The following is a 22,439-nucleotide window of genomic DNA, read 5'->3' on the forward strand; positions in this document are numbered from 1 at the left end:
CGACACGTACGCAACGATAAGAGCCACTAGGGCGCTTACTCGATGAAATATACAGTGATCACCAAGCTCAGAATTTAAATTGTCAAACAAACTTCGTTTCACCGCATTACATGCCCTCATGCACTCCTCCTCCACCAACTGAATCAATCCACTACGGAATCGATCCTTGTCTTCTTCCCCTCCTCCTTCTCAGCCTTCTTGGCTTCTTTTTTCGCCTTGCCCTCCGCCAATTTCTCCTTGGTCTTGGCCAAAGCGGACTTTGCGGTACTCCCCACCTTGGATTTGACCTTGTGGGAAAACTTGTCCTTCTTTTTGGCGTCCAAGTCTTCCCATGTTGTCATTCTCTCTGGTGGGAGAATGTCATCGAAGGTGTGGGCTGCGTTTACACTGTTAAGGCGCGGCCTGTTCGAGCACAGATAAGTGGTGGTGTTTTTGGCAGAGGACATTGCTGTGACGTGCGTGTGATGTGGTGTTTGTGATGGTCTGCGGGTATATAGGACTCGAGAGTCGAACATTATATAAGTATGTCAGTCTGCCTCGAGCAGTCCACTGTGAGCGAACATGTTGATTTGAGTATATACGAATGAGATTGAAGTGCATTGTGAGTGATAGCGGTCGAAAGCATGCGCTAAATAGTTATAGTTGACGATGTAAGACACTACGTTGCATTGTTTGGAACAGCCCATACTGTCTGACTCGGGAAAGACATGTTTAAGACGACACTGCAGTCGTGGACAGTGTTGTCTCGGAAACTAGATGCTTGACCAGCCGAACTAGTCCATTGTATTCCAGCTTCTAGTCGCAATCGGTATGAGATGACTAGTCTCGAGCTGCACAGAGCTGTGACTTCACACAGAACTGGCACCCCAATTTTCTGCCATGTCGCTTCTCGAACGTCTAGTGCGTGATTGCAAACTACCGCAGTTGGTATACATCCAATCCGCTAGTTCCTCGCCCATTCGTTCTCGACACTAGGCTGCTGGTCGCGCTCAACATGTCCTGGCAGCGCGCCATCGAGGCGGCGATTGCCCTCCTCAATAGCACGGACTGAGTCCTGGCTGTCTTCTTCCGTCTCTTCCTCGATGCGGTCGGAGTAACGGCTGCTGTTGTATCCGCCGGGCATGTAATCGATGGCTCGTCGAGGCTCGGTGTCGCCGTTGCGCTCGTCGGCGATCATGCGGGAGATACGGTCCGGCGCAATACGATGCAGCCAGGACTCCTTCTGGGTGGGAATAGCGATGATGAGGATCTAGGGGGTCGAATTAGCATTGGCGTCTCGGAGCGCTGTAACCCCACTACGTACCTGCCAGATGAAAACCATGCCCACAACGGACATGAGCATGCCGGCAACTACCTGCTCCTCAGCCTTCCAAAATGTAAAGCAGCCATCAGCTCTGCCAGCATACGTGATCTGGCATGCGTCGGCTTTGTGTGTCTTGTCTGGGAAAGGCCATGCCATGTCGCGCGCGTTGGCTAGGCCACAGCACTCAAAGGCATCCTGGATCTGTCGGATGGCACTCGCATCCTTGTGCTTGAACAACGTCTGCCAGCGCTCGCGCAATCCGCAGTCTAATCCAGAAGGCGGCGCGGCATGAGTGCCGACGAGGGTAATGACGACCGACGAGTAGATGAAGATGAGCGTGTTCGCGATGATTACGAGTGGCGGGCGCTGGATCTCGCCGCGGCCCAGATGCTTGCGACGCTCCTGCCGACGCGTGAAGTCATAGCCGCACTCGAGCAGGAGGCCTGAGACGATGGGTAGAGCCGTAGTGAAGCCGGTCAACGTGTCGGAGATGGGCACAGAACGAGCGTTCGCGCGGGAGGCAGCCCACCTAGACGTGTTAGCGCGCTTCTAGCATCGTCGGTTACGATGGGAGTTCACCCTGCGAGCGCGGTTGCGATGACGAGATACTGGATATTGTTAGAACGGGCACGTGAAAGCTCGCACCGCATGAGACCCTACTAGCACGCTGATGCAAGTCACGACCTGCTTCCTGGTGTACGTCATTTTGCTGATGGTGACTCGGAGTCAGGCAGCCTAGTCGATGCTAGAGGCGGCTAGGTAGAGTAGTAGCAAAAGCGAAAGAAGCCGTCGTAGGCAATGTCGCAGAGGCGATGGCAGACAGGCAGACCTGCAGCGGGAGATGAGAGGAACTTTGGTGCTGTATAGCTTTGGCTTCTCCGCATCCCAAGCAGGCGGTAGGTTACCGCCGTACAAGGGTGCCGAGGACCTTCTGCATCTATCTCAGCGCAGAAGATGATTACTGCTCAGTTGATGCCTATCTTTGCTGGGCGTCGCCGTGAAACGTGCAAAGCCTGAGCATGCCCTCATCGGTGAGACGCAGGCCACGGCAAGGGCAGTCCGCGGAGGACAAGGCAGCTGAAAGCGACATGGCAGGGCTCTGACTACCCGGTGACGCATCAAAGGACACGCACGCTTGCATCTGCGATGGGCTGCATCAGGCGGCTGCACACAGACGGCGTATCACCCTGGCCATGTGGTAGAGGCAGTCAATGGTGGTGTGAAGGAGTCGGGGACAGGAAGGGGCGTCTCACGCGTGATTGGGCTAGAGGCTAGCGTTACCGTTGGCGGCTTCTGCGCCGGTTGATGTGAGTTCTCGATCTCTCGATCCAAACTTTTTCCATAGCGACGTCATGCCTCATCTACAATCGCACAATGCCTGAGCGGGGTAATATTCACCTCCTCGCAAAGCACCCACGAGTGTGAGGCAGCAGCAGCGCGTCTTCTCGTCAAAGGTCAGCGTGCTCCCAGCTCGTGTGACCACGGGAAGTGGCTTGCCAGTGTGTTGTCTGCAAAACAAACGCGTTTGTCCACACGATCACCGTCGCCCGTATGCTAACATCATTGGGCCCCAGTGCCTAGTGCCCTTCCCGTCCTGCAAAAGCGGGGATTAACTGTTTATACACACGACTAACAATGGGTGAAAGTCAGCCTTAATCCGCGGTGCCGCCAGCGCTTTGCTTTCCTTCGTTTTCCCAATCTCGTCCTCACCTCAGCCTCGTCGTGCAACACATTCACTGTCCGACATGCTGCTGTTTTCACCGCAACGATGCGACGCTCTCCTCAATCAGTCAGCAAAACAAACGGGCTCCATGTTTAGGCGTTTCTCCGTTCCGCTCTGGCCAGCCAGCCAACCCTCCATCCAACTCTCACCACGCGCACCCAAGCAGCAACAGCAACCCGCCCGTCCCTCACCACCAAGAAGAGGACAACCACCAGCAAAAGAAAATACTACCACCCAAATGTCACATCAACCCGGCACTCCCCGCTCAGCGGCCTTCTCTCCCACGCTTGGAAGCATTCCAGAAGTCTTCGAGTATGAACCTCTCGACGCCCAATTTGGTCCTGCTTCACTTAACGATGCGCCCGAGACCCCAGCGGCTTTCTTACCCGAGGTTTCCGACCTGAGTCCGCCGACGCTGACCCGAGCGACGTCGTGGCCCGCCATAATCCAGTCACCATCCCGGAGGGTCGCCTCACCTTTTGCTGTCTCCAAGGCGCTGCGCAAAATCCTGGAAGCCGATCGAGTCCGACGGAGGCGCATTATGAAAGTCTACCTGAAAGCTATCGTTTTCCTAAAGTACCTCTGGCGCGCCAACGAGCGCTATGGCAATGTCATGGTCACCACCGGCATGTACATGCAACGATGACCGACGCAAGCAAAAGTTGGGATCTTCAGGCGTTTTAGCATGGGAATGGCGCAAAATGACACGACACGATTGTATTATGACTTTATGGGTTGCGACATAGCGATTGCATTGCCTGGAGGGATGCATAGCCGCTGGCGTTTGGCATTGGAAAGGCGTTTTTATTCCCAGGTGAACATTGCTACTATTATGAGCTCGACTGGTATTAGCCAGCTTCTGGATCTTTTGATCGAGCACTGTGGATACAGTACTATACCAAATGAGACTGTGTCAAAAGAGCTCGCCTGTGCTTTTCGTTTCTTCACGCTGTCTGACACTATTCACTTACTCTCCAGCGATAACGTCCATTCACGATACAGTGGTTACATCACATACTCCAAAGCGCCATAATGTTCCGCCGCCCCCACACAGACTCGACCGGCTCGTTAGTAACGATTCCGAAAGACCTTTGCCAGATCGGTTGTACGAATGAAGGCGCAGGCACCTGGCTCAACGACGCTCTGTTTCACCCCGAGCGACAACCTCCGACGCACCTTAGTCCCGTGAGACTTTGGGAAAGTCCTACGACATCTGAACGCAGAGCAAATAGCAATCGACTGGTCACACCATCTCCCTGAGTCCAACTTATAGACACGCAAGATGTCTTACTTAGGCGTCTTTGGCACTTCGCTCGCAACGTCTGGATACACGGCCGACCAAAATTCATCATCATCATCAAGTCGTTCAATATCCCCTTCTAGTAACCGAACGCGTGCAAGCTCCTTCTCGACAACCACGACTTCCAGCACTTCACCGAAGAAACGCACGAAGACCATCGTGCACCCTCCATGTATACCTGTATGCAATAATGGCGCTCCAATACAACTGCCTGTTACCCAAGAACGTTCATCAAAACCTAGACGACCGACATTAGAAACAACGTGTTCTGCTTCGTCGTCGGATGAGAGGCCATCAGTGTCGGCGTCGGTGTCGACGTCGGCATCAACCATACCTAAGCTAAGACCTTTGCGTCCCGGGGAACAATACGCAGGAAATATTGGCCGGTTAGATGAAAGCACGGTAACGGTCGAGGTTGAAGTCTCAAGCGAAGCTGCTAGGAAAGCTGAGAGATCGATCTGGTACATACCGAGACATTAGGGTAGTCGAACCAGGATAGATTGGCGTGGATATAATTTAGTCATGAGTGAAGCGGGGAACAACCTCATGCTCATACACGTTACCCTAGCAAAATGCTAAACAGGTCTGCAGCCTACATTGATTTGAATACATGCTAAATCGGGCGATCTAACGGCGATGTAGGCTCCAGGCCTGTTCAATTATCTCTTTTGTATAGGCGCATAGCTGAGTAACGTTATCTAACGTCGGCTTATTCTTACCAACATCGACGTCAAAACCCAGAGTCTCTCAATCTCTCCTTCCAGAATTGCAACCTTGCCACATCGCAAACATCGCCCCCTCCTCTTTCCACCCAGAGGTCACCCCCAGGTATCGACTCCGCACCCGCCTCACACATTTCCTCTATATCTTTCCCCGCGATCAAAAGCCACTGTGCAGCCGCCGGTACATGCATGGCTGTATTCTTGCCCAGCCTTGTACCAGGCGAATATTCCAGGGCCATGGCTAAAGTCACACGAGACAGTCTGGTATAGTCTGCGAGAGCTGGTGTAGTTTGGGCGTCAGGATCATGTGCGGTAAGTGCTAGGAGAGTGTTGAAGTCTTTCCATTTTCTGGTTGCAACTTCAGGGGTTGCTGGGTTCCGGATACTGTGAGTCCATAGCTCGGGACCTATCATGAAAACGTCAGCCATGGAATGTATAGGGTCACAGCCGGCAGCATAAAGATTTGACAAACGTACCCTGGAACGTCTCCGTAAGGTGCATACTAAACCACGGTAACTGACTCCACAACCTCTTCCCTTCAATCACGATGACCTCTCCGACCTCGATTTTGGGTGGTGGCTCAAGGCCAGGTACATCCCAGCTCCTGGCCTCTGGCCCTCGGTTCACAGCATCGGGTAGTCTTGCTAGTTCAACGAGATATGCTACAAGTAGTTCCAGTTCCTTCAAACTAGTACATGATTCAGCAGCCGAATAGTAGACACCAACGAGATCGGCTAGTGCGTAGCTGATGTCGTCTTGCGCTTCGACGAGGGATGCTGTTGCGGAGGCACAGGTTTTGGGTGGGGTCTTGGAGGAGAGGAGTTCGTCGATGATGGTGATCTGGTGTTTAGATGCTGGAGTGGATGAGGCGTCGGAAAGCCATTTCTTTGCCCATTCGGTCGTCATGTTGGGATGCTTTGACGAGGTCTGTTATGCGTATGGGAAAAGGTATGTCTATGAGCTATAAAGCTTCCCCGAGAGCACATTGAGGTATCAGGGGTTTTCTCAAATTGACTATACACCCGCGTTATCCGCATCAGCCCTTTCTACGCCCTTGACTCTTCGACGCACAAACAAGATGGTTGGACGCCTTCGTCATATGACGTCACAGAATCGCGTGCACCTGGCGTTTTATGCCAGCAAAGCCTGCCTCAAAGGGCGAGCATTTGTTATGAATTCTGAGGTGCAATGTTACAAACTGATGTCTTGGACTAGTGCAATATTGTATAGCCGACGGAAGGCTGATCGGTCTCTCGCCTTGCGTAATGCGTTGTGACCGATTGGTTGATGCTGTCACTTCCGGGGTAGCGCATGTACGAGTCATGTCGTTCCTGCCCAGATCTTCGCCACATCGCGTCTCCAACATTCACTCCCGTCTACCCCGCAAACTTCTCACGCCATCAGACGACGCGTCTCGACAGGTCAACAGCATCGCGAGTGATGGCCTCCCTCTCTCTGACTCCTGAAACACCGCTGTCGAGAAGCATTTGGCACTTTGAAGTATAGGGGTCCTTCTCCGCGTTATCAACCTCCACCCACCCTGGATCGTTATACAGCCGAGGGAAGCTTAGAGTGGCATGCCGAACGCCTACATGCTAGCGCCACTGGTACTAACTACCGCGTGTACTATTCTGATGTCTCGAGGTGCTTCTCTCGACCTAGCTAATACCCAATGTATCTCTTCTTCACCCATCACTCTTCATGATGCGTGCCTTTGCGCGAGCCATCTCGCGCCGCCAGTACAGTGCTCACCGGCAATTACTTAACCCAGGACACCACAGGAAGTTCGCCTCCGTCAATGGGCCAAATGTCAAAGGACTCACAGTCATTGACCACCACTATGAGTAATCGACATTCAATCTATGCGGATGCATGTAGCTAACTTCGGACCAGTGCAATCGTGGTTGGAGCCGGTGGCGCTGGCCTTCGAGCTGCCGTAGGACTCACCGAAGCCGGACTCAAGACCGCTTGCGTATCGAAGCTCTTCCCTACCCGTTCACACACCGTCGCTGCGCAAGGCGGAATCAACGCTGCGCTTGGGAACATGACTGAGGACGACTGGCGATGGCACATGTATGGTGAGCAAGTGTATCATCCAAGCTAGCTTTGTCTAATATGCAAGCAGACACCATCAAAGGATCAGACTGGCTCGGTGACCAAGACGCGATACACTACATGACGCGCGAAGCTGTCCCGGCAGTCGTCGAACTCGAGAACTACGGCATGCCATTCAGTCGGACGAACGAAGGCACAATCTACCAACGAGCATTGGGCGGGCAATCGCTCAAATACGGGAAAGGCGGGCAGGCCTACAGAACGGCATGTGCAGCAGATCGTACCGGGCATGCAATGCTTCATACGCTATACGGACAGAGTCTCAAGGAAGGAGTGCAGTTCTTCATCGAGTGGTTTGCGCTCGACTTGATGATGAGCGAGGGCAAGTGCGTGGGCATAACAGCGCTGAATATGGAAGATGGCACAACTCACAGAATTTTTGCCCGGAACACAGTGCTGGCTACTGGCGGATACGGAAGAGCTTACTTCAGTGCGACGAGCGCGCATACAAGTACGGGCGATGGGAGCGCAATGGTCTCAAGAGCAGGACTGCCACTCCAAGACATGGAGTTTGTGCAGTTCCACCCTTCTGGCATCTATGGCGCAGGGGTACGTTCACGGAAATAACCTATCACAGAGCCTTCAACTGACGACCACACTAGGTCTTGATTACAGAAGGCGCTCGCGGCGAAGGCGGCTACCTCCTCAACAGCGAAGGCGAGCGGTTCATGGAGCGCTATGCCCCTACTGCGAAAGACCTGGCATCGCGCGACGTTGTCTCTCGCTCTATGAATCTCGAGATCCTCGAAGGCCGCGGCTGTGGACCGAACAAGGACCATATACATCTCCAACTCTCGCATCTGCCAAAGGACGTTATTATGGAACGCCTGCCTGGAATCGCTGAAACAGCAGGAATCTTCGCTGGCATCGATATCACGAGAGAACCAATCCCGGTGTTGCCGACAGTACATTACTGTATGGGCGGTATACCAACAAACTATCATGGACAGGTCCTGGATGTAGACGCCAAGAGTGGGAAAGAAGCGGTTGTCGACGGTCTCTATGCCGCGGGTGAGGCCGCATGCGTCAGCGTTCATGGCGCAAATCGGCTGGGAGCGAACTCCTTGCTCGATATTGTAGTATTTGTGAGTACTCAAATCCTCCTAGTAACCTTGCTGCACATGCTGACCATGTTCAGGGCCGCGCAACAGCACTGCACATCTCTGCGAATCACTCCCCATCTGCGCCTCATACTCCAGCCCCCGAAAACGTCGGCCTCGACTCCATCAACGAGATAAACACGTTCCTAGACGCGAACGGAACCATCCCGACCGCCGCTTTACGAAACGACATGCAAGCCACCATGCAATCAACCACGGCTGTATTCCGCACCCACGACTCACTATCCAAAGGCAATACCCAACTCGGCGATATTGAGAAGAAATATACCACCGACCTCCGCGTCACAGACCGGTCCCTAATATGGAACTCGGATCTTATCGAGACGCTCGAACTGCGCAACCTTCTTACGAACGCCTCGCAGACGAGTAAGGCGGCGTTGACAAGAACAGAGAGTCGAGGCGCGCATGCGAGAGATGACTTCAAGGAAAGAGATGATGAAGAATGGATGAAGCATAGTCTGACGTGGCAGGGCAATGTCGGTCAGGAAGTCACGTTTGGTACAAGGGCGGTACAGATGGCGACGTTGGATGAGAAAGAAGCGGCGAGTGTGCCACCTATGAAGCGCTCGTATTGAGACCTCGCGGCACCTTCGGCTTTGTTGGGGTCTACGTTTCGTCTTTGGTCGCCTTGCTGGCGTTAACGTACAACTCAAACGCTGACATCGACCTATTCATTCGCCTTGCTAGCACGCTTGTTCACCCTGGACTTTGCTACAATATCAAGCCTGGTATTGTGCATACTCGTCGTCTCTTGTTTCCCATACATTGTGCAGCACGACGAGATATCGGTCCACGCAATGATGAGTAGGGAACACATATCATTCCAGCTATCAACGCCGTTCGCCTTCGAAGATAACGTAGGCATTTTGTAAACTATACCGAAACCCTTCGCATAACCCTTCATCTCATCATACACTGTCATCCATCCATCATCAAGCTCCAGATGTGAGCATTACATCCACCTAATCATCCCAGCACACCTTCAAAGCTACACATAAAGTCAGCATACGTTCTCTAACGGTTTGAGTGACAAATCAAGAGGTTCGGATGACTTACCACAAGGGAACGGAAAGTACATATCCTGATTCTCCGTTAAGTAAGCATGGTACGAGTACTTCTCCTCGCCCGGACCCATCTTCTTCTCCACCTTGTGAATCTTGCCCTGTGGACCCAGCGCTGGGCGAAGATTCTTGAGTCGAGCGACTTCCCTAAGCATAGTCGTGAGCGCCATGCGCGTCATCGGTAGTCCGAGACACTGGTGTGGACCGTATCCGAGGTGGATGTAGGAATCCAGGGAGCGTGTGATGTCGACTTCATCTGGGTTGGGGAAGACGTCTGGGTCGTGAGATGCAACGCGTAAGTTCACAAAGACAGCATCACCTGGTTTGAGGTCTGTCGTCTTTCCGTTCTCAGTGATGGAGGTGGGTTTGGCAACGGCGCGGATGACGCCTGTTTCGCCGTTCAGACGGCCTCCTTCCATGGTGTAGTGCATCAGCTTTTCGAACGCTTCTTCGCTGTCGTCTTCAGCAAGCTTCTGGATCTCGGGCCAGTGCTTCTTGCCGTTGCCGAGGATGTAGTATTCGATCGTTTGAGCAAAGAGTTGGCCTTGGTTGGACACCATACCACCTGCTGTACCGAGAATATGACCCCAAGTGAGGGTTTCTGGCGACATGCCGCTCTCTAGCAGTCGCTTGATCATATGCACGCCATAGAACTTCATGGTAGTTTCCTGAGGCCAGATAGTCGCCATGATACTGGACAAGATTCCAGAGTTTGCAATGGCCTGCACGTTCTTCTCAACGATGTTTCCAAGCAGTTGTGTTGCCTTCCTTGCTTTGACGTGCAAAGGGAAAGACGAAGCAGGATCCGCATCGAAGAAGATGAGCGCAAAAACCGACGACATGATGAGGTAGAGTTCAGCCTCTGTAAAGATACCGTAGGGCTGTGCGGCCGTCTTGAGCGGCAACATGAACAGCTCAGAGCAGAAGTGGACGTGGGCAAGATTGCCGATGGAGCGGATGATGTCAACTTGGTTGAAATCGGCAATCTTTACGCTCTTCTCTTTCAACAGCTCCCTGGTCTTGAGCGTATAGTAGTTGCGTACTTCCTTGTCCCACGACGAGACGTAAAGGGCTTTGCTGACCATTTGCCTTGATGCGGCATTCTTGGGTCCGTCGCCAGCAAGCATGAAGTCGGCGGATGCGGGACCCATGATGTATTCCATGGCTCTGCCCCAGACGACTTTGAAGGTAGCTTGGTCTTTCATGATATCGGTGGCGAGTTTGTACTCCTTGACGAAGTGTGGGTGTGCTGTTGCAACTGGTTTGCTGAAGTCGTACAAGTTGTCCTTCTTCAGATCGGTGAGAGCAACCTTCATCGCGGAGGGAACCGTTAGAGGGTAATGTGCGTACACGCTGTTGTACTTGAAGTGCTGTGGGAAAGCGCGCAGGAAAAGCTTGTAGAAGACGCATCCATTGTCAACACCAAGATCGCTATCAGCAAGCTGGTAGCCCCAATTAGTCAATGTGCGCGGGTTGTAATCGTGAGTGTAAAATCGGTCGCCGCGCACCAACGCTACCGCGTCTGAGAGGACAGCACGAGAGACGGTGTACCCTGGGCAGAGACCGGAACCTGGAGCCATGGGTTGCTTCGCATCCTCGACAACGATGCCAGGGTAGATTTCAACCTTATCGGGATGGTCGTAGAGGTGCTTGAGTTGTTCTTGCACGTACTTGTCGGATGTGATGTCTTCGAAAGTATTGTGCGGCTCGAGCTTGAAGTATTTCCTGAACTCGTTGAGCGAGCCCAAGTTCCAGCTACGTGCTTGCTCGATACCGAGAACCTCGATAGCACGGAAAACAGCGGGAACTCTGTTTGGCCCGAAAGAGTTGGCACAGTCTTCAATGCTTGATGTCAAGATGTCAACAAGGCCTTGGTCAGGTAGGGTTCCGGACTCGCTTCGCTCCAGATTAGCGAACTTGCGTTTCGATGGATCCGGATCGGTCTTGCTGTAAACTTTGTTCAAGGTACCAAGGAACTCGCCTTTGCTGATAGACTTGGGATCACGACCTTCGCCAAACATACCGTCCCACATCTCCTGCGTCCATTTCTCGTCGCGATCGGACACTGTAGAGTGCCATCGGTAAACGAGGTTGAACTCAGCCGAGACCTGGTTGCCAACACCCATGGGTAGGTTCGCTACCTCAGCGCGGGGATTCAGCTGCCAGTTACTATCTGTGCGGTTGAGATCCAGAATGGTGCGGACGTAGTCGATCAGAATAATGTTGACGTAAAGGCCGCAGGTGATGAGACGACCAGTCTGAAACAGATCATTGTCGTACTTCTTCCATGTTGCATCGTACTTGTCCTTTGCCTTCTTGTCGGCCTCAGCATCGCCAGTGGGTTGGGGCGCTTCATTTGAAGGCTTCTTGAAGCGCCCTTGTTCATTGATCGCGGCCAGGTTCTCGACAGTGTAGTTGTGGAAACGGTTGAACATGATCAACATGGCGCCTACACCAGGAGGGAAGAACAACAATCGCGCTTCTGAGAAGCAGTCAGGCTTGATCCTTCCATCGCGTCCGGTCCTCATCATGTCTTGCTCGGCCTGATTGCTTCCATACAAGGGCGATAGATCGAGGTAAGAAGATGTCATGGAAACGGCGAAGTCCTCGTGGCTCGTCCGGAAGCAGTCGTGGATGATGATAGATGCCAGATAAAACAGCATGCTCGAGATCCTGTTGGGATGCAGTTCTGCATGCTTCCTGGTCATGATGCTGTCGAATACGACACCCGGATCTGGGCGCGCGGGGGTCTGCATCTGAGATGGTTTGACTGTTCTAGCATATGGTGTCCCTGCTGCGCCCACTTGGGGGTTGACAAGACTGTTGTTAGAGCCATCTGCGGATCGATACTGGAACTTCTCTCCGAGGTACGACTGCGGTGGGTGTTGCAAGTCGTTCCACAGCTGCTCTAGGAAATTGCCTGTAACTGCGTCCCTAGTTTTGGATCCGTCAGGCAGCTTGGCGGCGGTCCGGATAAGACCCTCCATCAGGTAAGTCTTGTCGTCAGTATAGCCACCAAGCATCTTCTCCTTCTGAATTTCCAATAGACTTTGGATATTGTCGACACCAAGGTGAGACATATCGCGAAGACTGCCCTCAATCTTCTTGTACAAGCTAGCCTTCTCTTCTGGGGCAATCTTGGAGCCGTCGCCTGTCTGGTCGGGAATCGGGGCTGCTGCTGCGCCTAGCAAAGCTGCTGCTGCTTTGAAGGAATTGCCGATTTTGTTTCTGAGTGTGCTGATCTCAGATGGGTCAGCTGGTTTTGGAGGCTCTGCTCCTGTGCGGGTATCGACATGGGCATCCCATGCCGCTTTCGCATCTGCTGTTATTGCAGCCATATCTTTGGGTAAGCTGGAAGGTTGTGTTAGTGGCATTCTCTCGGCTAGATCTGATCTTGCGACTGGGTTGAGAAGGGACAGTTTTCTTGGCGGGCAATCTGGAAGCCTCATCTTGCTCGAAGATCTGGAAATGGTAGGTGCATCCAACCAGAAAGACAGGAGCTACAAAAGGAGATGGGAGTGATAGCAGAAGGAGTAAATAAGAGATACCGTTGGGCTTACATTCAGTCGAACACCGTTCAGCGAGTAGTTGCTTTGTTAGGTACGCAACACAGAGTATCTTGTGAGGTCGCTTGTGTACTCTTACCGCCTCTGCAATCGACGTCACGATGTCCAACGATCTCGCCCGTTACTCGAAGTAGCAAGAACGAGATGTGACAGGCAGGAACGTGACGACCAGCCTTGCAGATGCAAGTAGTTCAAGCCGAAGACCGCGCAGCCAGCCAAAGAAAAAGCAACGAGGGGTATATGTGCGCAACACCAGATCAAACGCTAACAGAACGATCGAAATGGTTCAGCACAAGAGGACAATGGGAGTGAGGCTATTGTTCGTCCCACAATGGCTCCTGCCTCAGTCCTCTTATACACGCGTCCTCACACGACCAGATGCGTAACTGCGGCTGAAGCTAGCAGTCCCTCTAGTTCTCACCGGGGATCGTCAAATCAAAAAGCGCCACCCAGCCCAGCCCGTCACAGCTGAAGAAAGGTCCTCTTCTCCCACCTGGGCATCGTAAGCCGCGGCCCGGCGTGCCCAAACACGGTAAATGGCCAATGGAGAGTAGTTGATTAGCCAGTTCGGCAGGTCGAGGTAGTGCTGCGGCTAAGGCTAGGGCTGATCACGAACGGGCTTGCCGGCTGGGTTGTTTGGCTGACCGCTGGTAGGCAGAAATGAGGGCCCGCATCCTCTCAGCCTCGATCTGCCTTTTTGCAGGCAGTTTCTTGCAGGCAGCGAGATATTGAGCGTGATTTGCAGGTCGGTCGAGCCTCACTTGCTTATGAGTGTCGGTGAGCGTGCTTTTGGGAAATACGTGGGTGGGGAGATGGCAGGTGGGTGGCATGCTCTTCCCGCGCTTATGCAGGGTTTGTTCGGCGTTCATCGGGGCGATATGGGAGTGGCCGCCGGGCGGGCAGATCCAACAAGCCATCACGACAAAAAAGCAAAACATTGGGTAGTGGTGTGGATGATGGTTGTACCCGGGAATCAGAATCGAGCACACACTCAATGTCACAGGCCTTGTCAATATATTGAGGTGCACAAATGAGTCAAGGACAGACGTAAACTCATCACGCAGCTACATCGAGATCTGTCACCAAAGGTCCTTCAGCAAGAAGTGACGAACATCTTTAGTGTGATTCAGCTGGCCAGAGGCATCGGCGCATTAGCTACGGGTACCTGCGGAGGTGTCACCGTTTTGAGTGGGTGTGACGGCCTACGTCTTGTAGTTCTACAAGTCCGCCTCGCCGCAGCCTTAGCGGCTTCTGTTGTTACTCATATATTGTTCTTTGTCTTCAATTGGCTCTCTTCTCGCATTCCCCATGTGCGCAAAGCCTCCCCCCTAGCACCACGCACCTGTCAAGTGCAGCCTCCTCAATGAAACGGTACCCATCGCCTGATGCGTCATTCTACCAGATGCCGGGCAAGATGGCGTACCTCTTGCGCTTATATTTGTCGCCAAACTCCTTGCGATACCTCTTCTCTTTCTTCCAGGCCCAAACACCCATCTGGCCGACAGCCACGATGATGAAAATGACGGTGCTCAAGCTCCAGTTGACGAGGGCCACGCCGATCCAAGCCATTGCCTCGAACATGTAGTTGGGGCATGTGACTAGATCAAAGCCGAGTCCCCTAGGGATACCGCGCTCAGTGCTGCCTGGACGGCGCAAGTTCTTAAGCGTCAGATGTGTGCTGTAGTTGCAGACCTCGCCGATTGCGAATAGGGCAACGCCGAGATATGTCAGGAGCGGATTCGAAGGCTTAGCAGCCGGGCTGTTAGGGCCATAGCTCCAGTATGCCAAGTTGAAGCCCGAGAGGATCCAATAGTAGCCGCTGTTCTTGAAGATGTTCATGATGGGCATCGTGGCCGACGAGAAGCGGTGGACGAAGAGGGTCTCGAACTCGCGCTTTGCGAAATGGGCGACGCACATGAGGAAGGTAAGCTTCTGGAGCTGCGAGGGGGGCGCCGAGGTGCCATAGATGAGGGAGCGGGCGAAGTAGATGAGGGGGTGGATGAGGAGGGGTCCGAGGTATTCGACGATGAAGACGGTTCGCCAGGAGATCTGGGGACCTTGCACGCTGTTAGCCATCTCATTCGTCATCAGACGATATGTAATTTACCAAGATCCTTGACATCCACAGCACTCTTGTTCCTCAGGCCTGTGTCGTGAACCGTGACATCGCGCACATTGTTGATCGGCGAGCCATCGCTGCCCTTGGTAACCCTCAATCGGTGAATTGAAAACCTGGAGGCCTTTGCAATCTCTTCAAAGATCTGAGAGGCAGTGGCATCGGACGGGACGGTGATGGTCTCGGGGAGATTCTTGATCGGGCGGCCTATAGAGGGGTTAGCCAACAGCAATCAGAACACGCTCAGCCAGGCCAGGGTCAACTCAATGAACAGAGAAAACATACCACGGGGGCGCACGACGAGTGTAAGGGGCGACGCGGACATGGCTGCGTGCTATGTCAATCGCCGTGTTGTGCGTGAACTTTTGCTAAGGTGGACGATATTCCGACCGGCAGCCTCGGCGTACGTACAAGCTAGGCTCAAAGGGGCCAGCTACTTTGTCATTAGGGGAGCGACCAGACACGGAATATGTGAGCATCAACTTGCGCATCTAGCTGACTTGTATTGACGCTGCATTGAAGGCGAACTACATGGTCTCTATTTTCATGCATCGTGGGATAAAGTTTGGACGTGGTTTTCGTAATCTCATGCTCTTCATCCAAGCTGTACCACTACCTGCCATGCGACCTCAGGGCCCATGCATGCGACAATCTCGCCAATGATGCCCTTGATTGAACGAGGGTTCTTCAAATCACTGCCCTCCCAAGAGACAAGATCCTGTAAGTAGTTAGTATCGATTGGAAGTCATTCATGCATGGGCTGCTCGCGTACCTGAGCTTCCGCCATTTGTCCACGAACCCGGATGGGCATGGTGGCCAGGTCAAGTTGCTGTTCGATTTCTTCGGCTGTCATGAGCCCTGGTACCTTCAAATCGAACAATGACATGCCGTCGGAAACGGCCTTGCCACTTTCGGCAGCTGTCGGTAGAGGATAGTCCGAGTAGTCATCCTGCTCTGCTGCGGCACTCGTCTCTTCATCACTCTCTTGCTCTTTCCTGCGACGTTCCCTAGACATCGAGACATAGGACTTCTTGTCTAGCAGAGCGCGCAACTCGCCATCCAGCGGATGCCACTCGTACGTCTCAGGATCTAAAACATGCTGAGTTTTGTAGTCGCCCTTGTACTTCATCTTGACGCAGGAGTGGATGTAGTATCCCATGTAGTAGTACTGGTAACCACCCTCAAGCGCCAATGCCGCTTCTCGTAGCGCACTCAACTTTCCAAACTGCCACTGCTCGAAATCGGAATGATAGAGCATATAGACACCGCTAACGCAATGAGGTAGCAGATCAAGGATGCCCATCGCAATGAGTCGTCCGTCGAGTCGGTAGCATTGGTGGTATGATCCTAGGAGCTGCTCTTTCCCGTCGACAGTTCTAGAGGTCTGCTTCAACGGCGAATCACATAAGAAACGCTTGAACCCCGACTGAGAAATCTCATGAGGTTTCTCTTTGTGTACGTTTTGCTGATAGTTCTTGAACAACTCATACTTCTCGGGCGTGAAGGCCGCCAGTTCGAGTGTCACCTCGAAGCGATGTGCGGGTTCAGGCGGGCGCTTGACATTCTGGAGTTCGGTCTTGTGCACCTCACGACTGAGGTCAAACGTGTTCTTGACACGAGCTTTCTCTCTGGGAGCTGTTAGTCTAGTAGGGAATACACGGTGTTGCTACGCACTCTTTCGATATTGGGTAAAGCCTAGAAGCCTCTTTCATATAAGCCTCGCCTAGCACATAGTCATTCCAATGGTTGACTGTCTTCCTCTGATCCTTCGAGGGCTTGAAGGAAGCGACGGGTAGACTAACCTCGGGTAAGCCTCTAGTCGGATGTCTCTGCAATGCTGCTTACCGAATTGTGTAGTGCGGACAGCAGTGTCGCAGCACGTCGGGCTTGTAGAAGATGGTACCAGATCTAGAAGCCGGTGTCAGCTGCTGTTATGGGCATAGTGCTGCGATGCAAGGTGCTTGCAAACATGCGCCGCGCATGAGTGGGTCGTTACCTTCTCCAGCCGCGGTCCACGAGGATCTGGTAGACCTCAACGGTCAAGCTTTTCGATGAGAAGTAGTAGCTTGCTCCTAATCGGGCAAGGTCAGCCAGTGCTCTCGGCGCTCAGCCTCGTTCCGATTTCCCCCGCTTCCTGCCCATACGACAGGGCGACCATCGCGATGGCAGCATTGACTATGCGCTGTGATGCAATTCATCTCGCGACGCAGGATCTACACTCTGCGACGTCTGCAGACGCGTAGACGATGCTTGGCGGCGACGCATCGCTCGAGGCATGGGTGGGATCGGGCAGAATTGCACGCGACGCGGGGGCAGCACGTGAGCGCAGGTAACCTTAACGGAACATCAAATGCAGGCGGGAAAAGCGCCGGCTGCAACATTGACGCCCATTGTTCGTGTGCGAAGGCTTGACCGCTCTGACAGCGGTCTGCAGGCATGGCGATCCATCCATGACTGAGTAGGCATGACTATGAAAATCCACGTACGAGAATTGGCGGTTCTACTGCCATTCGATGCGTCTTTGCAGTACCCGCACGACTCACTACTGTAGCCTGGAAACGACCGTTAGCAACTCGTCCATGGCAGGGTCCGGAGATGCCTGTCCGCAGTGCTGGGAGCAGCGAAGACGGGTTGGTGGCCAGCCAGACAGGCACGAGCCGGAACCCAGGGAAATGGTTGGAGCAGACGATACCGAAGGGCGTCACACTGGACTGCATGAGGGCAGCATAAGCGTGGGAGCTGGTGGGGGTAGTGGTCCGAGGCGGAATCGAGCGTCGTCGCGGCGGCGAGCGAGGACAGCCGGAAGAGGAATGAATAATAGCTCCCTGTCCACGGCCACTTGCTGGAGATCAGGGCTCGTCGGAGTGATGGTGTCGGTCGAGGCGGTCAGGGGGGCTGCGATGGTGCTCTGGCGGAGGAGCGCGGTCGGTCGCGGGGTCGGTCAGGACACTCAACAGCACGGCGGAGGTGTTGTATCACAGCGTGCAGGGCGCGCACCACGAACTCTGGCCAGCGTCTACACGGGGGCAATTGCGCGTTTTCTAGTGGGCAATTCATCCCTTAAATGCCTGTACGTCATTCAGCGGCCGGGCAGGCAGGCAGAGAGGCTGCAGGCGGCGCGCTGGTCTCGCGTGCCCCGCCGGCTCTCGCTGCAGCGCCCTGGGCGCGCAGACGGCCAGTGTCTGGCGCGCGCCGGCTCGATCTCTGCCTTCTCTGGCAGGGCGCCGGGGGCTTGATTGCAGTTTTTGTGCAGATATGCGCAGCGGTGCAGAGGGTGGCAGGCACCCCGGACAAAGCTCCTCTTGCAGGCGGGGCTTGGCGACAGGCGTGACGCTTCCGCGAGCCCTTAGTTTCCACGTAAAAAGTCCCTGACCCGAACCACCTACTAAAACATCCATCCACCATGCCGAACTTCTTTGCTGCTCGCAGGCTCCTTCAACATCCTCAGCCCCGTCATCCGCGGGACTGAGCCTTGCTCAGCCCTTTTGCCTACCACTCCCGCCCCCTTTACACTTGCTCCCCACCACTGCCCCGTGAAGCCACACGCACACTCGCTGTCGGCTCGGCTTCATTTCAATTCACCGCCTGGCTCGCCTCTGCTCTTCCGACCAAGCCCCTCCTTGACTTCTGTGGCCGTCGCGTCGAGCGAGTCGCATACACGCGGTGCCACTTGATACTATCGCGTCTCTCACAGACACCTCAGCGCCGACATGGCCGCTACCCAGCAGCTGTCGATGCAGTCGCGCACCGGTCGCGTGAACCAACGTAAGTCTGCCCACGAGACCCCACAACGAACCCCAAATACCTGAACCTGTGCCGCGAATCTCTCCCTACTCACCGCTTTTAACTTTCGGCTGATTGGCGGCAGGCTATGGATCCCAAGGCGAGCGCCTAGTCGCCGGCGTTGTCCCGCTTTCTGCCGACAAGTACTACGTGCTCCTCATCCAGTCCACCAAGCGGAACGGATGGGTGCTCCCCAAGGGCGGCTGGGAGACGGACGAAGCCACTGCCCAAGATGCCGCCAAACGCGAAGCCTGGGAAGAAGCCGGCATAATATGCAAGATCAACTACGACCTCGGCCTCATTCCTGAGAAGCGCAGACCCGACCAGCTCACCTCCCAGGCCCCAAAGGCCTCGTACCATTTCTTCGAAGCGACTGTCGAGAAGCAAGAAGCTCAGTGGCCTGAGCAGCACAAGCGGAATCGGAATTGGTTCAGCTATACCCAAGCGCGACAGGCCTTGGCGGAACGACCCGAGCTGCTCGACGCGCTGGACCGGTGTACCATGCACCGATCATAGATGGGTTGCGGGTGCTTGCAGGTGCGCAAAGTCGCACACGAGCACCCAGAGGAATCCCAGACATGACCTGGGACCTCGCAGGTCTTTGCATCTTATTCTTCTTCTAATACTGCATCAATACGGCATCTCAAAAGCGTCGGGGGAACTATAGACATTGGGCATTGTATTGTCTACTCTACATTTGGCGTTGTGGTCGCTTTTCGAAAGCTAGAATGATGCATTACGGCTCTAGATACCAGAGCGCTGAACCAGTTGGTTCGCAACAATGCAATGCAGCCTTACCAGGCAATCTCCTCTCCATCAGTGCGGTGGTGTTCACAGTTGTCGATTCAGAAGCGGAATGGTGTCTCTTGACAGCTAACACCGGCCACATTTCGTCCAAGCATATCTACAAGCGACTCGACACAGTCTGATGCTTCCACTTATGTCAAGGGACAATTGTTGGGGCCGAAAAAACATGTCATTCCAGATTGCATTACATTCATCATGTCATATCGCATACTCACTCTACGATGCCAGCTCTACTATCAATAAGCTGTTCTCCCTGTCTTGACCGTCTTCAACACACCCTCATCCGCCAACTTCTCAATCATATTGTAAAGCACAAAGTCGCATCCCCTCTTCACCACCATATTGATGGTTACAGGCACCATCTCCTCATGGAACGTAACTTCACTCCGGTACGGCACCTGACCAATCGGAATCGTGAAATCCGCACACCCGAATATCGGACATATGCCCGCACCAGTGATCTTTGCCGTCGGTGGTGTGACAGCTAGGTAAGAAGCATAAGGCGAGTCGTTGAGCTCCCTTTCACGGTATGAAGGTAGGCCACCGGTACCGATGTCGTAGAGCATTACAGACTCTGAACACGATTCGGGAGTGCTGTATTGGAGTTCCTTCTCATACCACTCCACGGCTGTGTTCTTGGTTACGAGTGCTGCGTCGTAGGTGGTTTGGTTGGTTTCCGATTCGTCGAATGCGAACCACCCGAGTCGTCTTGCGGGATCGATTGGCGGGAAGCGGCCGTCGAAGAGTGCGGCCCAAGCGGTTATCAGGGGTTTCCCGACGACTTGCCATGAAGACCATCCGTTTATTGCGCTAGTCGCTTGCCCCATCCTGGTGAAGTTGCTCGCAATGGGGTCAGAGAAGTTCTGGACTGTGGCGGTGAAGTTGAACTCCTTGACGGTCATGTTGAAGATCCTGGACACATTCGCAATGAAGTCTTGTAAGATTGGCTCTGCGGCGGAGTTGTTCAGCGGGAGGTAATCCGTGGGGTAGAGGATGGTCTTGGGGAACGCGTTTGTGTCTGGGACGGAAAGCGGTGATAGACCAGTGATGGATGAGTTCTGGTAGAGGCTGGGTGTGTACCAAGACTTGCTGAATTTGATCCATTTGTAGGGGTCGCGAGAGAAGACCCCTGCGGTATCGGTTGCAGCACCCAACGGGATGACACGCTCGAGTGATATTAAGCCCTGACTGGGACGTTGTCCATATACACCGGCTACTGCAGCCGGTCGCCTCATCGAGGAGCCGGTGTCGCTTCCTATGGCGTAGTCAAGCCAATCGTACGCAGCAACGGAGCAGCCACCACCGGAAGAAGAAGCTGAGCACGTGAGCCATCCATCACCTCTCGGGTTGAACGGGTAGTGCTCGTCTTGCCATTCCCAAGGATTGGCACCGGAAGCGAATTGAGCGAGCTTCTGCTTTCCAACGACAACACCTCCGAGACCGAGGATCTGCTGCACTGAAGGCGCTGTGCCATTCGAAACGGGCGTGATGCGAGCCCATGCCTGACTGCCACCAGAAGTTTGCAAGCCCTTGACATCGTACAGATCTTTGATTGCAACGCGCTCTCCAGCCAAGGGCCTGTCGTCTCCCCAATAGTATATGCGTGAAGGAACACTGCATACTCTGTTAGTTCGTTATCTTAGACGATCAGATGGCTACCTACGGAATCATGGGGTCCCAGAACTTGGGCAGGAAAACACCGAGCGGGTTGTGATTTTCCTGCCCATCATTCGCATCGTAGGCTCCGAACAGGAATGTGCGGTAGGTATCCGGGTAGAGCCGATATACAGTCGCAAAGCTTACGGAGCCATCTTCGACTGATGCGAGGTATGGTCCAGCTGGAAGGTCGATAGCTGATTCGAGCACCATCTTGCTCATCGAGGCCTCTGCAGTCACCGAGGCGTCCATGAAAAGTATGCTCGTGTTCAGAGAAGCAAGATAGTCGACAGCGGAGGCATCCAGTGTCGACTTGACGCCAGAAGAGAGGTACAGTCCGTCCAGGAAATCATGGCTGAAGACATCGTCGCCATCGAGATATGACGATATCACGCTTTCTAAGACATCCTTCGTGATAGTCGTCTCGTTTGTCTTGATGACGGTGATGGGAATCGACGTAGCAGAACCGGCCGGGGTTGAGAAGCCAGCACTCGCCTTGGGGTGTTTGGTATTGGCCAGATAAGAAACATTCCCAAGCTCAAAGACAGCATCGCCGTAAGGGTTCTCCAGAACGAAGCTGTAAGGGTTCCTCTTGATAACAGGAGCGGCCGAAGCGGAGATTGACGCAAGAGCCGCGGTCAGCAGTCCGGAGAGGAGGAAACGGCCCGCCATGATGAGCGGTCGGTGGAGAGCACACCTGCAGAATCTGCGGCCGCCGTTGTTGCTTTTATATACATCTCGGCGGAGCCGTAGTTCAGGCTGGTACGACACCCCAGATAACGAGGCCTACAGAGATGCCTCTTTGGTTCATGGTATGAGTACCACGCTGTTGGCGAAGCTACTAGTGACTTGGCGAATGCGGGCTCAGCCCGCATCTCCACAATCGAGGCCTAACCGGATGCAAAATGCCGACCTTTTGCTTATCACATATCGGATGGTGTTCATAGTCATCAAGCTGGCATTCGTTATCAATCTCTCCGGTGTGTGTTGAGGTGGGCATGGCTTCGTATCGGCTGAGACGCGCCGATTGCTACCATGTAGGTACGCCTCCGGGGATAATGCGACCACAAGAGCGCCCCACGATGCCATTATCAATGTCAATCATAGATCTGCCATCAGTACAAGTCGCTGATTTGGCGCCCCAGTATGCAGTCGATGGCGACTAT

At 53.8% G+C, this 22,439-nt stretch overlaps 10 protein-coding genes across 10 annotated transcripts; 3 read left to right on the forward strand and 7 right to left on the reverse strand.

Annotated features, from left to right (window-relative positions):
- Nucleotides 1–143: 143 nt before the first annotated feature.
- On the reverse strand, nucleotides 144–446 carry J4E92_003466 (uncharacterized protein; the record flags this gene model as incomplete). Its single annotated transcript, XM_051494863.1, has 1 exon — nucleotides 144–446. The coding sequence occupies one exon, from the start codon at nucleotides 444–446 to the stop codon at nucleotides 144–146; it is 303 nt and encodes a 100-aa protein (XP_051355156.1).
- A 497-nt stretch (nucleotides 447–943) lies between these two features.
- On the reverse strand, nucleotides 944–2,008 carry J4E92_003467 (uncharacterized protein; the record flags this gene model as incomplete). Its single annotated transcript, XM_051494864.1, has 4 exons — nucleotides 944–1,249; nucleotides 1,304–1,832; nucleotides 1,883–1,911; nucleotides 1,964–2,008. 4 exons carry the CDS (start codon nucleotides 2,006–2,008, stop codon nucleotides 944–946), a joined length of 909 nt encoding a protein of 302 aa, XP_051355157.1.
- Nucleotides 2,009–3,264: 1,256 nt separating this feature from the next.
- J4E92_003468 (uncharacterized protein) lies at nucleotides 3,265–3,672 on the forward strand (the record flags this gene model as incomplete). Its single annotated transcript, XM_051494865.1, has 1 exon — nucleotides 3,265–3,672. The coding sequence occupies one exon, from the start codon at nucleotides 3,265–3,267 to the stop codon at nucleotides 3,670–3,672; it is 408 nt and encodes a 135-aa protein (XP_051355158.1).
- A 1,736-nt stretch (nucleotides 3,673–5,408) lies between these two features.
- J4E92_003469 (uncharacterized protein) lies at nucleotides 5,409–5,954 on the reverse strand (the record flags this gene model as incomplete). The annotated part of the gene is made up of 2 exons (XM_051494866.1): nucleotides 5,409–5,454; nucleotides 5,521–5,954. The coding sequence occupies 2 exons, from the start codon at nucleotides 5,952–5,954 to the stop codon at nucleotides 5,409–5,411; spliced, it is 480 nt and encodes a 159-aa protein (XP_051355159.1).
- A 798-nt stretch (nucleotides 5,955–6,752) lies between these two features.
- Nucleotides 6,753–8,859, forward strand: SDH1_1 (succinate dehydrogenase flavoprotein subunit; the record flags this gene model as incomplete). Its single annotated transcript, XM_051494867.1, has 5 exons — nucleotides 6,753–6,892; nucleotides 6,942–7,126; nucleotides 7,174–7,712; nucleotides 7,766–8,248; nucleotides 8,302–8,859. 5 exons carry the CDS (start codon nucleotides 6,753–6,755, stop codon nucleotides 8,857–8,859), a joined length of 1,905 nt encoding a protein of 634 aa, XP_051355160.1.
- Nucleotides 8,860–9,284: 425 nt separating this feature from the next.
- Nucleotides 9,285–12,683, reverse strand: J4E92_003471 (uncharacterized protein; the record flags this gene model as incomplete). The annotated part of the gene is made up of 1 exon (XM_051494868.1): nucleotides 9,285–12,683. One exon carries the CDS (start codon nucleotides 12,681–12,683, stop codon nucleotides 9,285–9,287), a length of 3,399 nt encoding a protein of 1,132 aa, XP_051355161.1.
- Nucleotides 12,684–14,306: 1,623 nt separating this feature from the next.
- J4E92_003472 (uncharacterized protein) lies at nucleotides 14,307–15,352 on the reverse strand (the record flags this gene model as incomplete). The annotated part of the gene is made up of 3 exons (XM_051494869.1): nucleotides 14,307–14,968; nucleotides 15,019–15,234; nucleotides 15,313–15,352. 3 exons carry the CDS (start codon nucleotides 15,350–15,352, stop codon nucleotides 14,307–14,309), a joined length of 918 nt encoding a protein of 305 aa, XP_051355162.1.
- Nucleotides 15,353–15,622: 270 nt separating this feature from the next.
- Nucleotides 15,623–17,199, reverse strand: J4E92_003473 (uncharacterized protein; the record flags this gene model as incomplete). Its single annotated transcript, XM_051494870.1, has 6 exons — nucleotides 15,623–15,745; nucleotides 15,800–16,655; nucleotides 16,702–16,824; nucleotides 16,873–16,935; nucleotides 17,024–17,099; nucleotides 17,172–17,199. The coding sequence occupies 6 exons, from the start codon at nucleotides 17,197–17,199 to the stop codon at nucleotides 15,623–15,625; spliced, it is 1,269 nt and encodes a 422-aa protein (XP_051355163.1).
- Nucleotides 17,200–18,737: 1,538 nt separating this feature from the next.
- Nucleotides 18,738–19,326, forward strand: J4E92_003474 (uncharacterized protein; the record flags this gene model as incomplete). Its single annotated transcript, XM_051494871.1, has 2 exons — nucleotides 18,738–18,792; nucleotides 18,896–19,326. 2 exons carry the CDS (start codon nucleotides 18,738–18,740, stop codon nucleotides 19,324–19,326), a joined length of 486 nt encoding a protein of 161 aa, XP_051355164.1.
- Nucleotides 19,327–19,853: 527 nt separating this feature from the next.
- Nucleotides 19,854–21,945, reverse strand: J4E92_003475 (uncharacterized protein; the record flags this gene model as incomplete). The annotated part of the gene is made up of 2 exons (XM_051494872.1): nucleotides 19,854–21,231; nucleotides 21,281–21,945. 2 exons carry the CDS (start codon nucleotides 21,943–21,945, stop codon nucleotides 19,854–19,856), a joined length of 2,043 nt encoding a protein of 680 aa, XP_051355165.1.
- Between the last annotated feature and the right edge of the window lie 494 nt (nucleotides 21,946–22,439).

The sequence above is a fragment of the Alternaria infectoria genome (genome assembly GCF_024043175.1).
Source record: "Alternaria infectoria strain BMP 0036 chromosome Unknown scaffold_4, whole genome shotgun sequence".
NCBI lineage: Eukaryota > Fungi > Ascomycota > Dothideomycetes > Pleosporales > Pleosporaceae > Alternaria > Alternaria infectoria.